General features: G+C 30.9%; 1 protein-coding gene across 1 annotated transcript; it reads right to left on the bottom strand.

The window, feature by feature from the left end:
* Positions 1-2,474: 2,474 nt before the first annotated feature.
* Positions 2,475-8,126, bottom strand: LOC103495261 (disease resistance protein RPV1-like). The gene is made up of 6 exons (XM_051085372.1): positions 7,645-8,126; positions 4,454-5,567; positions 4,085-4,360; positions 3,545-3,962; positions 3,150-3,253; positions 2,475-3,056 (listed from the first exon to the last, which is right to left on the bottom strand). Exons 1-6 carry the CDS (start codon positions 8,124-8,126, stop codon positions 2,475-2,477), a joined length of 2,976 nt encoding a protein of 991 aa, XP_050941329.1.
* Positions 8,127-10,208: the final 2,082 nt, after the last annotated feature.

The raw sequence follows: 10,208 nt of genomic DNA, 5'->3' as shown, positions 1-10,208 counted from the left end.
CTATTTTTCTAGTAATGGTAGTAACTTCAGAGTTCAGGAAAAGAGAGAAAATGTCACTGTTGCCCGCAGTCATTTTTCCCATTAGATTTGGGTTGTTAGAATTCGAATTTTGTTGAATTGAGTTTAATATTCCTTTAAATTTATTAGATTTATGGTTTATTGTATGGTATATTAATTGAGAGTTTGTTGGATTCGATATTAATTGGGATGTCAATTAATTGATTTCTTAAATTAGACTTAATAGGTCATATTTCACCAAAAATTGCTAATTTTTCTTTTTCCTTTTCTTTTTCTTCATGGAGTGCAATTTGATTAATAACATAATGAATTAATATCTCAAATTTCAAGTTATCATTTATATATTTAACTACATTTCATATAACTTGAATTATGATTCTCAATTATATCTGTAGTTTAAGATGTCAAAAGAAAAAAAAAAAAACATTTGATTTCTTTTATTTTTCTATAGGGTAAAAGTAAATATTTAGTTTAGGATGCTGTTAAATTTTTTATTATTGTTATGATTATTATTTATTTATTTCCCATTTCCATAAGTACAAAATGCATAACAAAAAAATAATTGTTTTTTTTGCTATTTTTATATGAATATAAAAATTTTAGTTGAGAAGGATTAATATTTCTTTATGTGTTCGAAGATTTAAATTTCATAAATACATAAAATTTTTCCTTTTAAAAATTAATTAATAAATTATCTTTAAAAAACCAACAATTATATATTTTAAGATGAGACTGAGTAATGTTTTATTTGTAATTTATTAATTCTTTAGATACATAAAATTTCTTATTAAATGTCCTATGATTGAGATTAAAATATCAAAGTTTGATATTTGAATAATCTTAGAGGTGAATGAAATCATCTTTGAAACCAAAATAAACTTCATTCTTTTTAATTATTCTTTTGTCACCCATAATTCCCAATTCATTCTTTTTCTTAGATGAGAATGGATAATCATGGGGCATTTAAAAAAAAAAAAAAAAAAACAAATCAAAACTTTGTTTTGTATCTGAATATTTTATGTAGACCAATATTGTTCTTTTGGATGACCAATCATAGCTTAACGTGGTTGGTGGCGACTCCAAACCTCTTTATTTATTAAGATTAAATAACGATGACGCTGGCCGTTTCGCGTTGCAATCACATTGTGATATTGACTATGGTAAATAGAGATCGTTTAGATCATGATACACGATATTGTAGTTCTTTTTAAACAATGGAAAAAAAGCTTCAAATTTAAAAGATCCTGTTAACCATGCTAAATAATTGGTTAATAATTTAAAATGATATTTAAGCGATCTTGATATTTTCAAATATGAGAAAAATGAAGAAGAATATTGAAACAATCGTAAAATAGCTTCAAAGAATCTTGTCGAAAATGATGGAAATGAAATAAGAGATTTAAACAAAAGAATAAATCATTTAAGAATATAGAAAAAATAAAATCTGGAAGAGGAGATGAAGAAATCACAAGAAGATGCGAATAAATAGCAAAGAAGAAGAATATTCAAAGACAAATCTGGAATTTATGAAAAATACAATGGTGACTTCATGAACTTTTAATTTTGCTACATGAATCGTAAATATTTTTAGGTTTTGTTACAATTATGTAAATTATTTATTTTTTCTTTTTAGTTTTGGTTTGGTGTGGTTGCCCGTTTTTAAATAGGCTTTTTAGTTTAGGGAGGGAACACACATATCCTACATTAAAAAACAAGTATGCACCAAGTTACATGTCAATTACGTATTTCAAAAATTTTTAGAAGTATCTGTAAATCTATGAGTTTAAAAAAAAGACATGAATGAAGTGATGTCACATTTAAATGAGAGAAATTCTAAGAACACGAATTAAGTACGGTATTTAAAAAAATCTTAAAAGAATTTAAAGTTACTACCTATACCATTATGCTCTATCTTACTTTTGGCTGCTCAATTTTATAGAAACTTTTAAGTTAAAATGTGTTTAGGTTGGGACAATCCTATATTTGGTGACTTCCTTATAATAGTAGTGATGGCCCCAAATCCTCAAATTGTTTTGTATTTCCAAACAATTACCCTTATCCTTATTTAACATTATTACAAACACACATGCCACATGCAAGTTGGTCAAATATATATTAATGCATAAAAAGAGTAAACTGTTCGAAAGAAATTTCAGATGGTGGAAAATTTGAAAGAGAGAATTGAGAAAAAATACGCTACTTGTGTTATTAGACACTTTTAATTTTTTGGCTTGATAAAAGTGATAGGACATCGCTCCTATAGATGTATGGCTAAAATTTTGCACACATATTGTTTTATCTAATGGTTACAAATGGCTCTTTAAAATATTCTTTACAATTACACACTAGGCAACCACTCAAAAAACAATATATAATTATCAATACAGACCTTGTTAAAAAAATTATATTTTCCGACTTTCACATGAGCTCATCACCATGAATATGTAATTCCCACATCATTCCTCCATGATGACATGAACACCACAACTTTTTATACTTACTTTAGCGTCTGAAAGCTCGGGACGAGGCGTAAACAACACCGTAAAGTTCTTCCAAATACTTCCCCCAATAGAATTCCAATTATCATCTGGTATAATATTATGGTCCATTTCCATGGAATTAATTCCAAAACATAGCTGACTTACATCAGTCTCTGGTGATCCCTCCATCATATCATCCAAATCTAGGTAGAAATCTCTATGAGGATTGAGTACAATAAACCACGTATAGTCATTTGGTGATGCTTCTAGGCTCAACCATCTTGACTCTTCTACAAGACATTTTTCCTCGTCTTCAGAACTCCACACTGGAATGTCATTGAAGAACACTTGACATTCAAGCTCCGCCGTATTATGATACTGAGTAACACAATCATGAACTTGAACTTTAACACATGCAGCAAGCACTTTCAATCTCCAACCCGGATAATTAAATGTCGTAGGAAACGTTATCGAATTGTTCCTACTCTTGTAATCGAACCATTCTGGAATATCACAATTCATTAATATGAGTTGTCTGTATTTTCTATCTACAAATTCCTGCACCATATAAAGAGTGAATGCGTTAAAATATATATAATATGAAAAAAGTACAAGAGAGATGAAGGCCAGGAGAAAAGAGATGATATGTACCAAATCACAAGATATGAATCCAGCTATATTGTCTGGAAATCTAGCCAATGATTTGCAGCCTTGAGCATTCATAAAAATTACGCCTTCAGGAACCTTTAAAATTTCTTCAAGGAACCGACAATTCCTTATATCAAAATGTCTTAAATATTTAAAATTAACAATACACGAGGGTAGGCTACGAAAGTCGTTTCCAGTCAAGTACAACTCTGTCAATGAAGGGGCGACATGTGTGATGGATTCTAGGAAACTCAAATTTGTTATATTGCAGTTACTAAGATCTAAACATATTAGGTGGGGAAATAAGGCAAGGGAACGAGAATATAAGAACGGAAAAGTTGAAAGTTCAGAATTGATAACAGTTAAAGCAATAAGATTGCTTAAATGACAAATGGTACTTGGAAGAGTTGTGAACTCTTTGCATTCAACGATCGTCAAATGTGTGAGACCAGTAAGATGTCCAATCGTTGGGGATAGGTCTGTCACACAACTATACTCAATCCGTAATTCTTCTAAACTAGACTTCATTTCTTCACTGAAATGAGGATACCGTTTAACAATCCTGCACTCCTTCATTACCAATTCTTTTAGGGACTTCAACTTGAGGTTGGATGGAAATTGCGTAAAGCCATTAGAATGACTAGAAAGGTCCAATGTAGCAAGTTTACCTAGTGATCCAACTGATTCATGAACTCTTACAAGATTGTTACACCAAGAAAGATCCAACTCTTCGAGGTTTATTGCACTGGATAAATCAGAAATTTCTTCTAAAAACTCAGAGCGGCTAAGATCTATACGCTTCAACCATTCGCAATTCTGCAATGAATTACGTACAAAAGAAAATAGAATGAAATTTCAAATAATTAGCTGACATTTTAAATCAATTAATTAAACTAAAGCATCATTGATAAGTATATATAGACATGATCAATTAGTACCATAAATCCATTTCCAAAATGTTTGATGAAGCTACTTGGCATTGTGAGTTCAATAAGTTTCTCCATTGAATAGCTTGAAGGCAAAGATGAAAAAGGAAATTTAGGCCAAATGATCCACCTTAAGCTACTCGGTAGATACTCAAGACTTTTTGAAGATGTGACGTTGTGAACTTTGAGCACTACCAAGTTTTTCACTTTTTCAAAAGCTCTTGAATCAATGTCTAGCTCAGTGGGCTGAGGAAAATTTAGCTTTATGGCTTTCACAGCCCTTGCTTCCTGCAAAGACACAAAATAAAACTTTCAATTAAAGTCATCTATGAAATAATAAAATCAATATATACAAAACAAATTTCGTGTAAACCTTCTCACCGTATCTCCATTTAAGACATCCATGACGTCTTTTTCAAACAAAAATCTTTTTCTTTTGTGAGAATTAGAAGGCTCCAAAAGATGAATTGTGTGACCCATTTGTTGTATCAAGTCATGCATTTCAACGCAATTGAACATATCAATGTTAATAAGTGACAGATCCGTGAGTTTCTTAATTCCCATTTCTAATCTGAAATGACAGTCACATGCTTGTAACATCATTTGAACCTTGTTTTTGTCTTCATTTACGAAGCAACAAGAAATGTAAAGGAAAATTTCTTTTACATCTTGTTCAAGTTCATCATAACTTATTCTAAGAATATCTTGGATGTCTTTGTCCAGGTAGGAGTTCTCATATTCGTCCAATATATGTTTGAACTTGGATTGATCATCAATAGAATTAAGGAAGGAACCTAACACTTCAAGAGCTAAAGGAAGACCTTTACAATAATGTACAGCATGTTTTGAAAGGTGTAAATAATCACTTGAGGGATGACTATTTTTAAATGCATGCCAACTAAAAAGCTCAAGACCTTCAATGGCATTTAATCCGTTAACTCTTCTCAATATATTAAATCCATGACTAGCAAGTAATTGCTTGTTTCTTGTTGTCGCAATGACCTTACTTCCATGTCCAAACCAATGATGTCCTCCAGCCAATGCCTGTAGTTGTTCATGCGTATCAACATCATCAAGAACCAAAAGAATCTTTTTTGAGCATAATAGATCCCTTATGGTGCTAATTCCTATACCAATATTGCTAATTTTGATTGAATCATCCATTAGAATCTTACGAAGTAGCGCCTTTTGGAGTTCAACAAGACCCCAATGTTGATTTGAAGCTTCTCTAACATTTGCCAAAAAGCAACAACCTTCAAAGTCATCAGAAATTCTATTGTATAAAGCTTTGGCCAAAGTTGTCTTGCCCATACCTCCAATTCCATACAATCCAACCATAGTAACTCCATTGGGCATAACATGTAGGAGTAAATTATTAACTTGTATGTTAATTCCAACTGGATATTTAGCTACATCTAACTGTGTCGTTCCGCTATTCTTTAATTTCTTCCTGACTTCTTGAACAATTATTTGAATCAAACTTGCTTCACTTTCACTGACATTTTAAAGAAAAATTTTAAACATACGTGACAGAGGAATGAAATTGACTTTTCTTTCTCAACAACATTTCTTAAACTGAGAAGCAGAAGAGATAAGGAAAACGACCAAATAAACTAAATCAAATTAAATCCAACGCTACTTCTATCCATTAAAAGGTGTGGTGAAAAGACAAATGAAATAAATTGAAAGACAATAATTGCAACGTTTCATGGGGGATTAGAATTTAAATTGTATAACAACGGTAATTAACCAATGATAGACTCCTACGATTAACGGGTAACTGTAACATTATTTTTACAAAATTACCAATGCTCGACTCCTACCAACAATATAGTCTATCATTAATATACTCTTACAAGTAGTATCATTGATAGACTCATATTAACAATATGTAATAGATTATCATTTATGGTCTATCACTGATGGAGATATGGAAAAACAAAAGTTCTATGGACTGTTTTTTTTTTTTTTTATAGATTTTTTTATCATCTAATGCAATTTTCCATTATCTTATCCTTGTGTTATGTATTCTACAATTTTTTTTTTTTTTTTTTTTTTTTTGCTTAAATGTCATTTATGCAACTCACCTTAAATATTGTTACCTCCATCCATAAATAATTTTTATGATTTGTTATTCATTTTATTCTAATATTTTTATATATTAAGACAAAGTTTTCTTAAAAAATAATATAATAATAATTTTGAAGAACTTGTTTTCATTTTTTGAATTCAACTAGAAATTCAAGTTTTCTTTAAATAAGGTAGAAATTATATTTACAATTTTTTAAAAAATAATAAATATAAATTTAAAAACAAAAAAAGGTTTTTTCAAAAATATAACAAACCAGTAAGATATTTTACACCGTATAGAACAATTTGAAAAATAGAAAAAGTCCACAAGCTCATAATGGAAAATACCAAAAATACCACAGTCAACATGCAATTAATCGACCACATGCGTGCGTGAGTAATCTTTCTTCCTAACAATCGTGTATTACAGTCTAAATGAATGATTTACGATCATTTAGATCATGATACATGATTGTGTAGTTTTTTTACAATGGAAAAAAAGATTTCAAATTTAAACGATCATGTTCACCATGGCAAACGATCGTGTAGTCTAGTGTAAATGTTTGTTAAAAACTTCAAATCTAACAATCGTGTTGACCATAGTAAACGATTGTGTTGACCATTCTAAACGATTGTGATGATTGTAATAAGCGATCGTTTAGATCATTATATATACACAATCAGTATTTCCTTTTAAATGATGAGAAAAGATTTCAATTATTAAACGATCGTGTTGAACCAAGGTAAACGATTGTGTTGACCATAGTAAACGATAGAATTGATCATCTAAAAAGATATTTAAACGATCTTGATATTCTCGATGATGAGGAAGATGAAGAAGAACATTGACACAATCGTGAAATAGCTTCAAAGAATCTTACCGAAAATGATGAAATTGAAATAGGAGATTTAAAAAGAAGAGTAAATAGTTTAAAAATAGAAGAAAAAAATCTAGAAGAGAAGATGAAAAAAATCACAAATGACAATGAATAAATCGCAAAGAAGAAGAAGAAAGAGAAGTGACGAATCATTCGCAATATTCAAGGGCAAGTCTGAAATTTATGAAAATACAATGGTGGAGTCATGGGCTTTTATTTTTAGTTATACAGATCATAAATATTTTTGTATTTTGTTAAAATTATGTAAATTATTTAACAAAAAAGCTAAAAAATGAAATCGAGCACCTAAATTTAGGATTGTTGTTAAATGTAGTAGAACGAACCAAAATATTTACAAAAATAACAAAATATGTCTAATAGATGCTAATAGACAGTAATAGTCTCTACTATAATTAATCACTATTATATGTATATCACTGCGAAAAACTATGAAATTTTGCTATATAATTTATATATTTTTTGAGCAATTTTATCCATTAAAACAATTTCCTTCTATTTTTCACGTGCCTACATGCTCTTCTACGAATAACAAAATAGGTAGAATACAGATGGATCAGGAGAGCGAAAAAAGAAAACGAAATAGAAAAGGATATAGAAAGATACTAATTTTTTAGATCCCATCCAGACATACTGGAGATGAAAGTTAGAGCCTCACTCCATGCTTGCATCTTGTTGGAGAACCTAACTTGAAGTTTGCCAAATTCTTCTCCAAATCTTCCACTTTGTTGTCGTACTTGAGATGGATCCACTTTGTAAAAAACAGGAAAAACGACTTGCCGATTATTGGATTTGTTACACATGATGATTTTTATTAGTTCATCCAAACACCAATGGGAAGATGCATAATTTTCTGAAATTATAACAATGGAGATTTTTGATTCTTCAATGGCTTTCAAAAGAGATGTACAAATTTCTTCACCCCTTGGAAGCTTGTCATCATCTATAAAAACTTTGACACCTTTTTGACACAAAGCCATATGAAGATGACTCGTGAAGCTGGAACGAGTATCTTCTCCTCTGAAATTTAAGAATACATCAAAAGGCAACCTAACATGCGAGGAAGACGATCCACTTGCTCGATACATATCAAAGAATCTTAAACAAGAATAATGAAAGAAAATTGAAGGTACAGAGCAATGAGAAGGTATATCAGATATAAAGCCAACTATGGAAAGTTTCTTCTGCCGCCGGTTTACTTTAAATATCTTAAATTCTCTGCGTTGGGATTATATGATCATTTGAAAGTTTGGAAATATCCCATATCCTTCCTTTGACTTCTTTTAAATATCATATTCAATGAAAACTATCCACTAATATTCATCATTACTGCAATTTTTAAATATCATAATCAATGAAAAGTATGCAATTTGTTGACAGTTTGCACCGCCCAATAGATTAGACATATAGCTAATGTATGACTATTGCAATATTATATATCATATTTTTCATACGTGTATTGAAAACTTTTATTCAACTATAGAGACTAAAGGCATGTTTGGTAGAGAATTTAAAAACAAAATTTTGAAAAGCAAGAGATTCAATGAAAAATAGATTGCAATAAGAGTATAATGGTATTTCATGTTCATGTATATGTGTCTTTGGTAGTAGATTTAAATATTGGATTCTCATTTAAAAATCAAGAGAACTTAAATTCTCTTTATAAAATAGATGTGTTACTCTCTTCTCGTTGCCAATTTGGGTTTTGAGATAGAACCTCATACTATATCAATGCCATGAATTTAGGAAAGGGAAATGAATATTAGCCTCTAAGACAAGTAAAGGTGTTGTTGCTAGGTCAAGGGGAATGTCGGAGATTCGAATTCTAAATCCTTGTTCCAACACTGGGCTTGGGGCTTACAAGTATCATAGTTATTGTTCATAAACCTCAAATGAGTATTCCTGATCCAATAAAAAAAACTATATTTTACTTTTATAGACTACTATACTATCTATCGTTAGCTATATATTAATTATATTTTAAAAAATGAATTACATTTAATTATAGCATGACATATTGTGTTTATAAATATGACAAAGTCTACCATCGTTTTTTTTTTTTTAGAAGAAACAAACCGGATAAGAGGGGAAGACCTCTTATCCTACCTTTATTAGAAATGGAGTTGCAGTAGAGGTTAGAGGTAAGCCAAAACCATCAAAAACGTCAAAAGTAGTTAGGAAAAAAGTGCTTTTAAATTCATGGCAATGGTACTAGTACTGTAATCCTTCAACTAATGGTGTCGTGAGGACCAAGTGCCGACGAGGTTGTAGATGTTTTCCCAAGAGGCCGTCGAACTTGTATGCATTTCCCTAAAGATTATATTGTTTCTTTTGATCTAAATAGTCCATAGAATGGCTGCAATTAGGTTGAATTTGATTAATGGCACTGGGACTTTTTTGGTGGAGATTGCAGAGCTCGACGCATAGGGGAACTAGGTTACATCGATTGAGCTTTGTTGGTAGGATCCCTTCCAATTTGTCCTATAAATTTTTAACCTTCTTGCAATGTATGAATAACTGGTTTATATCCTCTACATGAATTTTGCAAGCAATACACCAATTTGGACTTAAGGATGTATTTGGGTTTCTTTTCTAAATGACATCCATAGTGTTAAGTATGCCATGATTTAACATCCATAGAAAGAACTTGCATTTCTTTTGAATGTTGGATCCCCGTAGGTTTTTGTAGTTAATAGTGTGATTCCTTGTGACTTTGTTTGGACACCAGGAATATGGCCTTCTTCAATGACTTTATTCAAGCAAATGAATTCATTGATCCACCCTTATCAACAACAATTTCACTCGGTCTAACCTCAGAATCAGCCCTACCTTTTCCCATTTGGATCGCTTTCTTTACACTAAAGGATGGGAAAACCTTTTCAATATCCACTCTTCAAGAACACTTCAAAGAGTTGTTTTGGATCACTTTCCTATTGTTCTGGAAACTCCACATATCAAATGGGGACCTTGCCCTTTCAGACTTTATACGAAACCTCCTTGCTAGACCAAGTGAAAAAACAGTGAGATAATCAATTAAACATTCAGTTAATATTAAAGCTAACAACAGTTGTAATAACTAGAGGGACAACAGAAGAGAATAATTACACAAGGAACTTTGGTAATCCAGTTCGGCCAATGTTGTCTACGCCTGGGGAGCTGCGCACAACCCT

Source organism: Cucumis melo, chromosome 5 (genome assembly GCF_025177605.1).
Source record: "Cucumis melo cultivar AY chromosome 5, USDA_Cmelo_AY_1.0, whole genome shotgun sequence".
Taxonomy (NCBI): Eukaryota; Viridiplantae; Streptophyta; class Magnoliopsida; order Cucurbitales; family Cucurbitaceae; genus Cucumis; species Cucumis melo.
Note: the sequence above shows the minus strand (reverse complement) of the source record. Positions and strands in the feature narration are given on the sequence as shown.